This window comes from Copadichromis virginalis, linkage group LG17 (genome assembly GCF_057382275.1).
Source record: "Copadichromis virginalis isolate Kocher_CV1m ecotype Utaka linkage group LG17, C_Virginalis_male_GT1.1, whole genome shotgun sequence".
Classification (NCBI taxonomy): Eukaryota; Metazoa; Chordata; class Actinopteri; order Cichliformes; family Cichlidae; genus Copadichromis; species Copadichromis virginalis.
Window position 1 is genome coordinate 36532673 of NC_140634.1, and position 17273 is coordinate 36549945.

General features: G+C 41.5%; 1 protein-coding gene across 1 annotated transcript in view; it reads right to left on the bottom strand.

Moving 5' to 3' along the window:
- celsr1a (cadherin EGF LAG seven-pass G-type receptor 1a) overlaps positions 1–17273 on the bottom strand; it is a 98270-nt gene that overhangs the window by 45766 nt on the left and 35231 nt on the right. Inside the window, exons 2-6 of the mRNA XM_085436064.1 lie at positions 12419–12774; positions 12048–12336; positions 7794–8016; positions 5088–5203; positions 3641–3729 (exon numbers count right to left, since the gene is read on the bottom strand). Of these exons, the coding sequence (XP_085292190.1) occupies positions 3641–3729; positions 5088–5203; positions 7794–8016; positions 12048–12336; positions 12419–12774 (1073 nt within the window). The remainder of the gene's footprint in view (positions 1–3640; positions 3730–5087; positions 5204–7793; positions 8017–12047; positions 12337–12418; positions 12775–17273) is intronic.

Sequence of the window (17273 nt, forward strand, 5' to 3'; positions counted from 1 at the left end):
GCATGTCTAACATCATGTGGGAAAAACACTATAATAAAAATACTGCAAACACACGGGCACGTCATGTCTGCAGACCTGGATTTAGGACCATGAGGATGGGCTACATGAAGGTTAATTATAGGTTATTTTTACATTGTTTTAGCTTTAAATATGATATAAAATGTTACTAAGATTGTTGCTGTAAATTCCAACTTATTAATCATTTCCTTGGTTCCCTTGTGTAAATGTACTAACCAACAACATATTAATAATAATAATACATGAAATAGAGCCACAGGATTATTGGAGTACAGCATATGTGGGAAGTAGCAAACTTATATTTACTGTTAACACTCTGATAGTAACTAAAGAGGTACCTGTGGAGTTCATGAAATTAACTTTAAGGTTGTAGTTGCTGCGAGGTTGAGTGAAAACCTCCATGCAGGTGGCCTAGCAGACACACAATCACGATACAACTCATATCCTGCCCAGTGTCCTAAATTGCATCATTTCCTGCAACAAGAAGCATCACTTCCTGTAGTTAACACACATCAAAACCCAGGAGAAAACCTCCAGCTGCTCCAGGAATATCACTTCAACACACTTTTTATCTGTGTTTGCGTCTGTGCATCCTGTTTGAGTTTGCTAACACAGTCGGCTGTCCTTGAGTCTTTGCTCTATGGAATCTCAACAATGTCTTTATCCTTCCATTGGTATTGTGTGGCATTCTCTAATAGGGGTACACACATTAGCACACATTCAGAAACACGCACACTCTCGATTTGTCGGCCCCCCTCCCCCGGATTTAACCGCATGCACACCCAGCTTTCCAGTCGACTCTCATCACCGCAACAATTGCAAATCCATGTCTGTTGTCATGCCAACCCTCCCCTGACCTTTGACTTTCAGTTTTTATTAAAGGCACCCTAATTCTTCAGATGACAGCTACAGACACTTGAAAAAAGGGGGCAAACATAAAGTCGTACACAGCTTCACTCGCCTCATCGTTTGACCCAAAAACCATGGTGTGTGTGCATGTGTGTGTGTGTGAGGACTGCGTGAGCGTGCCGTTAAACAATACAATTAGATTGTATGTGGGGCCAACAACCCTGGATTAAGTTGCACCTCCTTGGGACAACTGCTAACTTGTTTAAAGCCAGTGATTAAAAATAAAGCAAGCCATTATCACGAGCTATTACAGGCTTGAGGGAGCTTTGACTTTACTTTGCGTGTGTTGTTTGTTTTCTTTCTATACAAGGAGAAATGTCAGTTTTGGGTTTAAAAAAAAGTTTGCTTTTAACTGGTTGCCCTGAAGATGGCGACCAATCCTATGACTACTTGCAGTCAGTTGCTGTTTGTGACTGAATGGGGTCGAGATGGCAATCGCATGCAATCTGTTTGAGATAAGATGACTGTGTTAAATCTGTTGTCATCTGCATACAATGAAATTCACATTATCTACTTCATTCAGAGTCCAACCAAAACCTCAGATACACATCATGAAACAGAAAATCCCTCTATTAACAGTGACCTAGTTGCTGCAGGATGGCAATTTAACTGCAAAAGGACATCGGCAACCTTGCTTTTATACGGGAATACAACCACAACACAACCTGTTGGTGCAGACTGACTCACACACTGCGTGTGTTTGAGACAAAGACAGAGAGATCCTATGTGAGGCTTCATCATGTTCCTACATACACATGTCAACAGGCCTAATCTATTGTGAGAACATTACTGCTTTCTGCCATATTCATTTCCACTAATCCCCCCGCCAGTGCTTGGAGGATTATATTACCATCAGTCAATCTGACTTCTGATCATTCAGCACATGAGGAAAAGCTGACCCGGTGTCAGCGCTGCAGTCGGCCTTGGGCTAATTTCACGGAATGTGTCGCCAGCTCTGAAAATCACTGGTCTGTATCAAGACTGACAGAAGCGAAACGCACACGCCCCCCTCCTTCACACACACAAATAACGCTTGTGATACTGGGGCTACAAATGCGTGCGTTCGTGTGCTGCCTACTTGTATCTGCATGCTGGGGAATCGAAAAGGAAGCCTATAGGATCAGTAGAGTTAAATAAAAAAAACAAAACAAAAGCAAACTGCACAGAAAGGGAACAAAGCAGGAAATCTGTTCAGACATGGGAATTAATCTCTCGTTTCCAGGGTGGCATTCTTACAAATACCTGACAACCCCATGGACAAACAAAACAAAGAAGTCTTCCATGTCAACAGACTGTATCCAGAAATAATACCTGTAGTAGCGATGAGCCTTGCAGCAGCACCGAAGCTGGTTTGAACCATTGTTTCTACAGCATCACTATTCTGTCAAGAAGTTGACAAAAAGGTCATACAACCTCAAACAATAGACGTACAGATGTAACCCAGAAGCTAACACATAAAGTGCGGCAGCCCGATTCATCAGCTTTGATGAATACGTCCCTGTCAAGGCAACCAAACATGCTCAGGGATCTATAGCTCGTGGACACAAGAAAGGCGAGCAACCTGTGAAATGTGAGAAGCTGTGCATTGTAGGCAAGTGTCAGGCCAAGAATCGGGGTACTCTCTTTAACAGGTTGCAAGACCCAGGTGCTGCAGTAATACGACGCCGAGTCAGTGATGCTACAGCTTGCGGCCTCACGTACATTTAGGGAAATCACGAAAGTAAAGAATGAAAAAGATGGAACAATATTTTTTGGATAGCACGAGCACACCTCTTAGCTTCCAAAGAGTAAAGGCAGCACATGCTGATGAGGACAGGATCCATTAGCATCAGGAAGATGGTGCATTTAATGCTGTTTCAACTTTCATACACTGGGTTGATGAGTACTCTGTTTTGACAGCAAACGTTAAATGCAGTTATCAAACGTTCAATTTTACAGCAACCAAACACGACACAAAAGCTTGTTCATCCTCAGAAATAGAGCGTTCTCTTATTTCTCGTCTGGCTTAATATTATAAGAACAACGCCTGCAGGGTGGAAGTTTGTCAAGTTACACCAGGAACTGACTGCAATGTAAACCCTTTTAATATAATATTGCAGCTGAAGAGGATACTCAAGCTACACTGCGAAATAATCAAAGTCGGGTTTTTTTCTCATTTAGAAAACAGGACCATCGTGGGAACATTTTAGGAAATCACTTTGAGCTGTGAGTGAAACAAACTAATAATTCCCACGGATGTTGGTGATTAGGAATACCTCTAGACTGCGGCATTATGGAAATATGCTTGGGCTGCATATGGAGGTCATTCACGCTTAACTAAGACAGACATGCTACATTCACTTTAGTGGCCCAAAGGTGAACTTTAACACTTGAAGCCAGGCTATAATTCAGAATTTAGGACTGAAACACAGGGGAACAACCTAACTACACTTTTAGATAATCTCACAAATCACTGGTGAACATCAAAGAAATCCTCTTCACTCCCACAACACAATTCCTGAACTCACTAATCCTCAACCCTGGCTAAACACACTATCACCCCAGTATTATGGATCGCACACCAAAACAGGAAAAAAAAAATCAAATTCAAGCACAAACTCTTCTCTCCCAACTTTGAGCCAGGATCCTTTGTTTTAGTGGTGAGAATGGAAAAAGTTTTCTGGAAGAGGAGGGAAGAAAACACGGAAGTGACCTGACTGCTTGCATTTCTTACCTTGTTGTAGTAATGGAGCTGGACTGAGTGCCACTGACCGTCACTGACTCCACCCGGGACGTAGGGAGCCACTGTGGTCTTTGTCTCACCTGCATGAGAAACAAATTGTTATTAGTTAATTCTGCAACTTGATTTGTGCACATGACTACACGGGCATGCTACTTCTCGATTTGTACACAAGGGCTTAAAATAATCAAATCAAATTGTCAATCAGTGTCAAACTGCTTGCTAAAATTTGCAAAGCGGAGCTGCTTGCAAACATTAGCAGAAAAGGAAGGAGGAAACCCCCCTGAGGATCTTTTATTTATACTAAGGCTGTACTCTCTTTCTTTAAAAGGTTAAAAAGTTTTACCTCGTTGTAACACGATACATGGATCACTTCAATTTTTAAAACATAAACCACTGGCTATTGATAAGTTACTAATAAACATTCACTGTGTCTTATCTTGACATGCACGCACACCACACAGATCATAAATCAACACGCATTAGTCTGCAGCATCAGTGATTCTCAGTGTGGAGACTGTAGTGCACAACGGCACCAGATTTGCAGAGGGTTTACCCTGTTTGTCAAGGGCAGGAGCAGCCGGGGCACACATCCCCTGCTCTGGGAAATCGGCAAACAGCGCGGCAACATTAAGGACTTGAGTGTGTGTGTGCGCGAGTCTTTGTATAGAAAGATAAGGAGCAAACACGATTAACTGATGTCCTACTTCGCCAATGAAAAGCACAGAAAGAAAATTACTGCGACTAATCCTGAGAGCTTCCCTCCTCCTCCTCTCATTAAACGTGACTCATAATTCAAAACATTTAATTTGATGATTCATGCGTCGAACGTTTAGATATATGTCAGTTTTGAAGCAGGGCACAAGGACTTGGCTTCTCTCCCGAACAGGCTTCACCCAAAATAGTCATACTGAACTGGATTCCTCCCTGTACGCGACCATGGGAAAGTAGACTCAGCTCGGAGAACATGTGTTTGATCTGCATTCAACAGTTACCAGTTGTAACAATGATGCTGGGTGTGTGAGCACACTTGAATGAGTTTAAATGCGCTAATGTTTGTACGAATTGATCTTTCAAAAATGTTTAAAACAAATAAGTTGCCACTGTCGTGCTGCTTATGGACCTTAGCCATCATGGATTTTGTGGTGGTGTTTTTTGGCCAGTTAGGTGTCACCATTAATCAGTCCTTTCAAAATAAAACACTCCTATCCTTTAAAGCATCATGTTTGACTCTACTATATTTGGATAATTTGTGTATGCACTAACGTGCATTTGTCAAAATAAAGTGAAGATAGATAAGAATTATGTACCTACGTCTCTGTAAAAGTCACTTTAGATAACGCGCACTTACGCCATATTAATCTGCTTATAATGCAGCCGAGAACTGATACGCATCAGTCGCACACACAAAAGCAGACGATCACGCATTACGGGGCCTAACCTCCAGAGAAGGTGAGCTGAATCTGTTCAGCGATGATCTCCAGGGCGATGAAGTCATGTTTCTCGTTGAACCTGCCGTTGTAGAGGAGCAGGGCGTTTCTTTCCCTGGTAGCAAACCTGAAAAAAAATTTTTTTGTAAAGATGATTAACTTTGATAAAAGGAACTTCATATATGTGTCATAGAAAGGGCTGCATGAATTACAGCTGTTTTTCTTTACGGGATGCTCGTGTTTCCCATCACATTTTTTAACGCCTCTCCAACTCAAACAGTGCAGGACTGAAAGGTCGAGAACCTTGCAGAAAGTTTTATGACGAAAAGAACCGAGGCGTTCTTGAGGAAAAGTCACTTGGAAAGGAAAGGAAGGATGTGTAAAGCACAGAGGAAACAGCGCTTCTGAAGTAGACGGTGCATGACTGTGTCTACATGTGAAAACGACACAAAAGACCTGGCAAATGAGCCAGCACCTACTTGTGTGTGTGTTCTACGGGGTTCAAAGTTCAGATGTGTGTGTGTTTGTCTGTGTGTTTGGAGTGTAAGGTGAGGGCAGTGGAGTCAGCCGGCAGATGCTAGTGAGCCCAGGAGGGCAGGAAGTCAGGATGGCTGAAGCCAAACACTGATAAGGGAATCTAGGAAACAAATCACACAGCCTTTCCTGTTTTCACCTCACTGGCAACCTTTCTCACCGTCACTCTGTCCACAGATTTACAAAATCATCTCACCTATTACTGGTAAAAATGAGTTAAAGTACTTCTTTTTGTAATATTTACAGTACACCTGTTTTTCCTCTGGCGGTTTCACTTTGTTTTAAAAAGTGTGAAAGGCACAAATCATAAATCTTCATGTTCAGATGTACTGTGTGAATTATACCTTGGTTGTTCCTGAATGTGCATCTCTATGTACGTATTCAAGGAGGTGAGACACAATGGAAAAGTGCATGCATGTCTCAGCACGTCCCAGCTGGCACACTTAAGTTTGCTGACTTCCACTGTGTTTAAATTGCTGCTTATGACACGCACAAATGCTCACAGGGTGCTGAATTTTAAATAGTGACACTAAATTCTGAAACCATTCAGAAAAATGTCTTTTTCCATAGTTATTCTCAGCTGCAGTCATTAGCATGTCCAAGTAACTAGCTATTATCAGGGATTTAGCTGAAGTCATATTCGTTTATCATGTATATAATCATTGTGCATCTATTGGCTTTACAGCTGCTCTGATCAGAGTTAGCTGGAAGCAACAAAAAGTAAGGCAAGCGTAAAACTGTGATACTTTGCTAACATTAACGCGATTAGCTATCAAGCTAAAGCTGCTAAAATTTTCTCTTTGCTTTTTTAGTGAAATCATCACTAGGGTTTTTATTTTTATTTGGAATGATCATTTATATTAATTAAAATAATGTGTTTCCACACATTAGGCTACCTGTTAATGAATGCCAGAGCTGTTTGGGGTAAACACTGCGTGCATTGGGATTCAATACTTCATTATACACAGGGTGTCATTTTTTGATTTTTTTTTTTTATTCCCACAATATGATCCCATTTGTTTTAACTTCATCATCCCATCATTTTACTACTGCTGTTTAAGAGTGGAAACTACCACTTACTAAGTAAAGGAGAAATTAAAGGCAAAGGCATGAACTTGCTGAACTGCAGGTATACACTGGGGTTGCTGTCTGTGGCATCCTACATTTACCAAGAACTGCTAAGAAGGGCATCTCTGAGTAATGACTATTTTTGTGAATCTACTACAGTGGAATATTTATTAATTCTGACAGCATTTATTGCTGTTGTATTTTGAAGTTGTTTCAGTGTAAATACTGAAGTTAAATTGGCCATGTAGTGATAGATGGAAGGGGAGTTTAATTGTGGGATGTTAAATAATGTGTACTGTAGCATTTTACTGTGAGTGTCAGAAAAGGAAAACATGAGGCTAAGACTATTGAATGTATTCATTTTATATATCCAGGGCTGCACATAAGTGGTCCGCAGGTGCGCATTCGCTGTCAAAATAAAAAACGCGCACCAGATAAGAAGTTGCAACGCGTGTTTGCGTACGTCAGATTTTCTGGAGGAGGACAGACATTTGTTTAGAACTATTAAAGATGTCAAAGAAGTAAGCTCCTTTAAGCAATTACTTTGGTGTTTCTCCACCTCCAAAGAAATGTCAGAAGGAGTCCGAACCGCAAAAGAAGCGTGCATTCTCGGAAAAGTGGTTGCAGGAGGTGAGCTGGCTTCAAACAAATGATGAACGCATAGAGATGTGGTGCAGAATATGCCGTGAAAATCCCACTCTAGCGGACAACTCCTTATGTGGTTTGCGTTTTCAAATTTTATATATATAAATAAATTTGATTTCATAGAAATCACCAGCTTAAGTAAAGAAAACGTCCTTCCCTCCCACACTGATCTGATATTTTTGGACCATTTTTGGTGCTAAAAGGTTAAACAAACTTTTCTGCGCACATGGCAAACCCTTTGTTTGTTTGTTTTTTCATAAAGGTGTGGCTTTTTAGGCTTCCTCTTATCATGAGATCTCTTTGTGCAGCACTAGAGCGTGAGACTGAAGGTAAAAGTGTGTTTTAGATGTGAGAGTTGGCAACCATGCTCCCATAATAAACTGTATGTGTGCCATATAAGAACAGTAATCTTGACAGTTGTAATGGTGATTAGTAAGCAAAGAGGTAGACACAAAAGATACCAAACTTACATGAAGGAGACGGTGAAGTGGAACCTTTGCCGCAGGCCTCTGAAGGTGATGAAGGACTGTCCAGGAAAGCTGCGGGTGGTCATCTCACAGTAGGGCTTCTCATACTCCCCGGGTGGACACTCGCACATGAAACCACCTGCAAGCCTGTTGATGCACGTACCACCATTCTTGCACACACCTGGTACACAGCGGTCTGATGATGCATTAATCTCACAGTGCTCGCCTGCAAGAAAAAGAGGGACCAAGTTACACAGAGCTGTTCTGCATCTTTTTTACTGTGAGAAACATTTTGCTGTTAATTGATATGGCCTGTGTTTCTCAGCTGCAGCACTACCAGGGGCGGAGCTAATGGGGGTTCTGGGATGGCACTGGCCCCAACACTATGTTGACATTTTAATGATATCATGGATGCAAATTGTTGACTTCCTCAGTGCATTACTATGAAATGCATAACTAAAAATTAAATAATATATTATGAAAGCTCTTGTGTCAGCAACAGATGCAAAATGAAAAATTTTGAACTAAAGCTTGCATGAGATTTTTTTTTAAATTTCCCATTCTTGCTGGTGCTTGGTCCACCCCCAAATGCAATATAGCAATGATAATAAATGTCATCTGATTGTCTCATCAATTTGTTATCATTATGTTATCTTTTATGCGAAGCGTACCTTCCACAGTTGACTGAAATACAGACCTCACTCAGCCTTAAGGAATCCAGTTGTTTAAACAAGATGCCTTTGATTATCAGCAAAGCACATTTATTCAACTAACATGCACACGTTAAACGTGGCATTAACTTTCTGTTGTTAAAGTCCCTCCAAAAACATCAGTTCAAGAAAGGCACGCCTCCCTCCAAACAGTTAATAACACTGACAAAACCTTGTTTACTGGTCTTTTCTGAGAAGCACACTTCTTAGCCAGAAGGTAATTTGGCCATGTTTGGAGAGAAGAGAGAGTTTGGAAAAAGAGTCACGGTGGAGGGACAAAGACTGCAAAAAGAAAGCAAGCTGACAGGGATAAGATTGCTGGCTTTCCTTCACTAAGCTCAGTGCATGGCTAAACTTATATTTAACTGCACTTTTAAACTTGTAAACCGAACAACGATCAGATAACAGCTGATCAGTTAAATACCTCTTAGAGTGATTCAAGGTTAGGAACAAAAGAAATCCACTTTTGGATGAGTGCATTCCTGTTTGTTTTTACCATCCTGATAATAAACCTTAGGTTAAGTCACTTTGGCAACATTTTCTGATATGCCCGCAACTAAAGGCATAATACCCCTGCAATTAAACAGAATTTTGATATAATTTATTTATTTAGCAAAGGTAGGCACACTTAAGGCTACTTAAAGGTAGGTACACTAGAAACTACCTTTGGTTTTTACAGAAAACAAAAAAATAACTATACTAAATTTACTAAATTTAAGTACTTTATTAGCAGTGTGTGATTTCATGTTAATTTTGCAGAAAAGCAAACAATAATTCCCCATCTTACATCATAAATACGCTGTGGTTTTTGGGGTACGGGGCATGTTATGGAGTGGATTAATCTTGCCTTTTTTACATCTTTATTGTTTTACTTCTTGGCTAGCAGTATCAGCGAACATGTTAAACCTGTAGCCTCAACCCTTTTCATCCATCTGTGGCTGCTTTGCTTGGCTTCCTGTTCGGAGCTGCTTAAGGCCTGGTCAAACTTACTTGACTACCCATTGGTCATGAGGTTATCGCTACCCTCATACACTTCTCCTTCTCCTTCACATGCTAACTGCTTAACTGAAGCTGCATGGTGGTATCAAATACATGATATATTACATTATCTAATTTAATTTCGCAACAGGTCCGGGAAGGGAAAATTCCTCTAAATGACCATGTGGTTTTAGCTTTTCCAAAATCAGCCAACTGGCCCCAGCTTCCTGGCTCTGCTCATTTAAAATTCCTACGTAAATACGCCAGCAGGCCTCTTTCCGACTGTAATGATATTTGTGATAGGTGCCACCGCGTCCCATTCTGCGTTTTGTGTCAATCTGATGTCTAGACAAGCTCTACTCTTCCAGGGCACACACAGACCCCCAAAACTGCACAGCTTGGAACCAGGTAATGGCCCTTCTCTCCTCAGCATAATCCTTTTTTCCTAGGGGGAATTATAAGGATCTGTTTCCCTGTAATGCAGGAAACCTGAAGAGGACAAAACAGGCCTTCCCCTTGTCATCAGCCCCATAATAGTCCCTGATGGCCCTTGAGTATCAGGAGTTGAACTGTGACCTTCAAAGAGGGGACACCGAGATGTAGGTAAAGGAAATATGATGGGTGGGTGGAGAAGATGGACATGGGCACAAGGAGGAGAAGGCGAGAAGCAGTATGAGTGACAAAGTCAGATATAATCAGGTAATTACTTGAGATAAGATGGAGGATGAGAAAGAGAGGGGAGGCAGAGCGTCGGGAGACACAGAGGGGTGGGAAGCAGGAGGCTGTCAGAGCCCGTTTAGGCTCTATTAGGGAGAGAAGAGTGGAGACAGTCAGGTATCAGATGTACAAGGGGGAAGTATGGGAGGAAGATCACTGATATTCGGAAATATTTTGCAAAGTGCTTGAATGTGAATGATGAAAGGTTCCGAACTTTCCCATAGCTCATCGACTAACTGAGTAATGAGTTACTTTAACACTTGCAAAACACTTGTAATCTCAGTATTTGGAATATTTAGCTCTGCACTGTTTACGTCCATGTTTGAAGTTAGCAGGCAGCTTGCTGTGTTTTGCTAGTATACTGCTAAACGTCTCATAATTAAGATCCTGCAGTGGTTACTTTGTTTTTAGCAAACAGAGCTTAACGTTTACCTGAAGTAGTTTTTCCTTTTATTTTAGACCTCTTGTGGGAAATGTGCAGCTGTTCGTTTGATATGCTCGATTATTTTTAGACTTCACGATTCAGTTTTTCATGCTTTGTACCACTTTCAAAGAAATATAAAACGTTAGGAAATTCTCTTCTGAAACTGACTTCATGCAATCCAGCAGGATACACTACTCTAGCACTCTTTTTGCAGGATTACCCAGATCATTAGTAGGATGACTTCTCATTCAGACTGATTCAGAATGAAGCAGGAGCCAGACTCCTTACACGAACATGCTAATTTGACCATATTACCCCAGTGCTGAAGTCACTTCTCTGGCTCCCAGTTCAATACAGAATAACCTTTAAAATCCTTCTACTGGTTCATAAACTCAATGATCTGATCCCCCACTACACTGTGGACTTTCTCAGTGTCTATAATCCAGCGCAACCTCTCAGGCCATCAAGTGTGTTGATGGTGCTTTCAGTTACTGCGGTGTTATTCTTTGGAACAAGCTGCCCTCTGACCTGAAGTCAATTACACTTGTGTCTTAATTCAGAAGAACACTTAAACCTTTTAGTCTCACATTTCTTTTACATTTCACTGTATGTGCGCATTTTAGCTTATATTTAGATCTTTGTAAAGTTATTCAGTGTTTACGGCACGGAGTTTATGTGTAAATAAATACGTTACATAAATAAAACTGTTAAAAAGTTACAGGTTAGAAAAACAAAATAAAGATGAGCATAAACACGCTGAGATGCTCTGCAGTGCCAAGATGGATTACAGAGATTAGTTATAATTCTCTGGATTTGTCCCTACAAGTCATTCCTTTTTTAATTATAACTTTCCCATTGTTAATAGAAAAATATTGATAGGAGCAGCTTTGAATTGTACTGATCTGTTGAGTCTTGGTGTGTGACTCACTGATATATGAGGATTAACAGGCAATTTGTTTACTTGCCAGTACTCTTTACTCGTCAAAAGAAATTAAAGCTACTGTGGTTTTGGAAAACAGGTGAAATGTTATTTCAGATGAAGCTGGTCTGACTGGTGTAGTGAGGATTGTGTACACCCCTTTCCAGCAATACATTTCGTGTACTGTATGCATGTGTGGAAGCAGGTGGCTTTACCTGCGGTACTACAAAGCATGTCCTTTCTGTACTGGGGTCAACCTCAAGCTACAACAATGGGCTGTGAGACCTTTTACAACCCGTCTGTGCGGTTTAGCAGCTTTGCACAGGTTATTTAAACTGTTATCACAAACAAAATGAGCTCTTGCACATGCTTATAATAGACTTTTCATATGGTATTGTTGTATATGTGTAATCGGGGATACACAACATAGTTTAGGTAAAAAAGGCAAGCTGATTGACAGCTTTGAATCACTCAATACCTTCTTCTTTGTTTATTTCTTTTTAACTCACCTGTGAAGTCCTCCAGGCACTCGCAGGTATAACCGCCCTCTCTGCTCCGACACCTCCCGTTGTTCTTGCAGGGCCCTGAATAGCAGAGGTCGATCTCGGTCTCACAGTATTCTCCGGTGAAACCGACCGGGCAGCGGCAGCGCAGCCCGTTGATGGGGTGGATAGGTCGAAACAGAACCGTGTCAGAGGCGATGAAGGGAGGGGAGCTGTCAAACTTCAGCACTGATACACACTTCATGTAGTTCTCGCAGGGCTCCCGTAGGCAGATGTTATCATCAAACGGCAACACCTGAATGGAAGAAGGAATTTTAGCTACATTTATTTCTTCTACTAATGCTTCTGATGTTTTTGACCTCAGGACTGTGCGTTACCTCTTGAGTGGATATGAGCCTGAGTCGAGTCCTGTGGAGGTAGATCTGCTCCTGCAGCTCCTCAGATGGGAAGAACATGCCTTTACCAGGAGCCCCTCCGGGCTGCAGCGCCGAAAAGGTTACGTTGAGGATGGAGCCTTGGACGTCGGTGTCGTTTTGGATGTTAAACACAAACACTGCTTCCCGCTTGGTGGAGAGTACATCCGCCACTCCCTCAAGAAAGAGGCTGAGCAGGGGAGATAGAAAACGCTCCTGGGACATGTTCTCCAGACGAACCGTGATGCTGTTTGTCAGCATGTCATCAGTGATGATAGTGACCCGCAGTGTGCAGAGGGCAACAACACGATGGATACCATCTGGAAAAAAAGAGGAGGAAGATATTTTGCCTTTACTTACGGAAAGCTCCAGATTACAGTAAAAGTCTAACAAGGTAAAAAGTTCAGAGAAAACAATGTACCTTTTTGGAATAAAGAGCCCTCGGATATAACAAGCAATGAAGTGAACTCATACAAAGGTATAATGACAAGCAAATTTACAGACAACTGCACAAGGAACCCAACCACAGTTTACATGGTTAAACTTAAGGCTCACAGTGATCTTGGCTCACAAACATGAGACACAATACCAAAACTTATTATCAAAACAGAAGAAGGTCAGAACAAAAGTTGTAAGCCAAAACATTCAATTCATTTTTTTAATATAGTACCAAATCTTAACATCAGTCACCACAAAGTGCTTTAAGGACCCGACAATTCCCGAGAGAAAACCTCAAAAATTAGACGGCACACTAGGAGCAAGCACTTGGCTACATTAGAAAAGAAAAACTCCTTTACATGTCATTGTATGTAGACTTTAACACAGAAATAATTTTACCTCCTGAATAACTTCACATCTCTTCTCTCATTTCTCTCCTGTCTCTTCACCCTTCATCTCAAGAAAAGTCAGGAGGAATCACATCTGTTATCTCTGCCAATTCCAGTCTGTGTTTATCTCAGACTATCTTCAGGAAGTCCAAAAACTCATCTAACAACTTGTATTTGAAAATAAAAAATTCCAAGAGACTCTTTGAAAATGTATTTATTTAATTTTAAAAATTGAATTACTCTGATTTTGGACAGCGGAGGACAAAATCGGGTATTTATTTTCTTTATTTATCTTATTTATTTATTACTTCCAATAGTGCTAACATACTACACAGGGCATGAACAAGATTTTTTGTTTAATTTTCATTGTAAGTGGGCTAAAGTACTTAATTAAAAGTAGTCTAACATAAATGTAAATGCTGTGATTTGATTATTTTAATAAACCATGTAACTTGGATGGATTCAACGCTGGCGTGACCACAGTGCACACGTCTGCTGTTGCTCACAGTGGTCCAAGGGACGCTCAGGGAGTTTGTGCGTTCGCTCAGACACGTGAAAAATTAGAGGGAACATTGCTATCAAGCCTTTTTTCGCAATAGTTAGCTTGCTAATTAGCCATCATCATATGAATTCGTAATGTTTCTCAAAGAGTAAACAGCAGATTTACATTCCACTTACATTCTGGTACAAGTTTATAAACCGTGGGGTGGGATGAAAACAGGCATTGTATTTTTTTTCATCAGATAAAATGACAGTCATCCATGGCTAATTTTATTAGCAATAGTTAGCCAGCTTATTAATGCGCAGCTAAAAACTCTGCCCTTCAGGAACTTTTAATAGTTCTTAAATGAGAAGTTCACAAAACTGTTTTCAAAAGCAAAATGAATAATTTGTAATTTCTCAGGTTATTGTGCCTGGAAGCCACTATTAAGTATGTCTCAGCTACATGGAGTACCTTTAAGCCACATTGTCTGGACCCAATCCCAAATCTGCACTACTGCTTGACAGCTTGACTTGTTTACTGTGTAACACTTTTGCTGCTAGATTGAGTTAAGAAATTTCAAGTTGGTGTAGACTCAATCTTATTCAAGCCTTGACTCGGAGTAATTAGATTAGTCTAGGATTGCCGCCCCCAGGGTCATGCCTACTTCTTGCAGAGCTCTGTTTCTTATGAAGGGAAACAGAAGGCTCTTGGCCTGAGTGAAATACAGCAGGCAACAGGTGGTGGGGCCAGATGAAATTTGCTGGTGGGGGATAATACTGTTGAAGCTACGAAGGGAGATGGGTCGCATTGCACAGCTTTGCTAGTCCATGAGCACATGAGTGTGTCATATGTGTTTTCGGGTTCACGGTGAGGTCCGACCACAGGTGCCCTGTCACTCTCAGGCTTGCATGAGATCACTTCTCAGGCACTTAAACTCTTCTCGCACACATGAAGATGCACAGATGTCAGTCAGAGCAGGGTGCGGACAAGCGAGTTCTGGATGCCTGCTAACCAGACTGGAGGTCATTTCCAACCACACACAGATGAATAACTCACAATGGGAAGCAACATGGGGGTCGGCTACTTCAAAGCAACCGAGAAACTGCTACGTTGGGGCTCCAGGGATTGTAAGGGAATCATCGGCGGCACGGATAAAACAAAACAAACACACAAGTGTAGACACACATTAACGTCACTCTGCAGGGCAGTGAAATTACACAGCAGCTGCTCTTTATCAGACTGCTGTAATGTGCTGGAATGGAAGTGCTCATTCAGCACAGCACTAACAGGCTAGCTGCTAGAGTAGCTGCTAGCCAGTGTGTTTATTTCTCTAAAGTTTTCAGCACCTGCCTCTCAGTGTGTCTCTGGGAGGACAATGTTATCTCACTTGCTGCAAGAAATCCATCACCTGGTATGCTTGAATACACATATCCTGCACAGATGCAATAAAATATAGAGAATATATGAAGTTATCTTTTAGGAACTGATTTTCGACTTTGATTGCTTGATGATTTTGTACACTTCCAGTGCCAAGTGAAGACATTATACCAGAGAGGCCTAGCGGCATCATCAAATAACTGCCTAAGCATACATAATAGGTGTAGACACAATATTTTATTGTTTTCCCTTATGGTAAAACAGGCAGATCTTTACAAATTGTTAGCTTCTTAGACCGTGTGAGCGGCATATGAGCAGTAACACCAAAGAGCGCTGTGGGAGCCTGGCACTGGGTCTAAAAGTGATGGACCATGACAGAAAACATAATAGAATTTGTAAGGCAAATCTCACATTGGCCATGCACTGACGGATAGTCAATCGTAATCGACACAGTGTGACAATTCTGCGTTCATTATGACCTTTTGGCCAAGAAATAATGCAAGAACAAGTATTTACATTTTTAAAGGTTTCACAAGGTGTTTGTTTCCTTTGGTTTTCCAGAGACATCTCAGGCCAGGCTATTTATAGAGCCCACCAGCTGCTAACATGGGATCACACACATGCAGAGGATGGGCTGGACTGTGGAAAGGGTGTGTCACAGGCAGCCGACGGCATGGAAAAACACATTCTGCGTAAGTATGCCACACACAAACTCACACACAGACAGACACACCACAGTCACACATAGGTGCCAACAGGTCTGCAATGTTTTAATAGACAACCCTCTGATTAAAAACAAGCTAGCAGCATGCAAGCCGTGCTGCTGGCCACTTTGGATGGAAACAGTTTATTATATACACGTTCCCTTATCTTAATTAGCTGGCAATATTCTGCACTGCTTGATTGACTGGCTAAGTTCAGTAATGATAGGCAGCACGTTCAGGCTACATTATGACTCACTTATTGCACCTTTACAGTCTTACAGCGTCAATAAATATGAAAAACACAGATTAGAGATAAACAACAGGTGGTGAGGTCTGCAGAGGTGATAAGACCTGATAAAGAACTGTGAGGCAAGCCACACCGGTGACAACTGACCACACACACACAAACAAACACACACACATGGATGTATACACATAAAAACCTTGTGTCGATCGACAGTCAGTGTGCTTCCCTGACCACATTTTTCTTAAAAGTAGAAAGGCTGTCTATCTCCTTGAGAAGACCCCAACAATCAGATGATCCCCTATGAACTGGCACTCGGCGACAGTGGGAAGGAAAAACTCCCTTTTATTAGGAAGAAACCTCCAGCAGGATCCAGCTCAGTAATATTGCAATAAAGCGGCTCGACTGTTTGTTGTGATTTGGCGCTATAAAAATAAAATTGAATTGTACTGAATTGTTCCCGCTAACTCACGCACTCTGTGTTTGTGGTTGGCGCTGTCATGTCAAACCCAGAGAGCTGACACACATTGTGGCCAGCTGTCACCGTGACGGTCACAATGTGTGCAAAAACAAACAAGATGCTCGCATAAATGCAAACGTCTGTGGTTGTTGAAAAGTAGAAATGTGCTTACGCTGCAGTTCAGCTTCACTTTGATTTACATCAACCACTAGTAGGTAGCACTATTAAGCCTTACAGTTTGAACCTGTGCTCATGAGGTCACGCTGTAGTCCCTTTCAACTCTGGTGGCAACTGTCTGAACAGTGTAAAAGCCAGCGCCGGTGTTTAGTCAGGGGAGGGCGGGCAGTAAAACAACAGAAAACAAACAAGACATTTGTATCTGTGGCAGCTTTCAGAGAGGTGACAAGCCCACCAGAGAGAAACACACACACACACACATTTCCCCCCATCAGCCCCCACTGAATTGTAGATGCTAACACACGCTTTCCTCTCTAACATTAGAACGCTATTTTATACATCTTTTCATTTTAGCTTCCCCTCTGAAGATAAATCCATCCTGCTGGCATTTATATTTATTTCTGACTAAAGAGAATGGCAATTGAGAGCTTAAAATGCCACAACCACAGGGGACGTGCCCTATTAGAAAAGACGGAAACCTGTAAGGAGACGGGGGGGTTGTGAAAATTCTCTATATTCCAGCACAGTTCGTTTTATAGGTTGTTC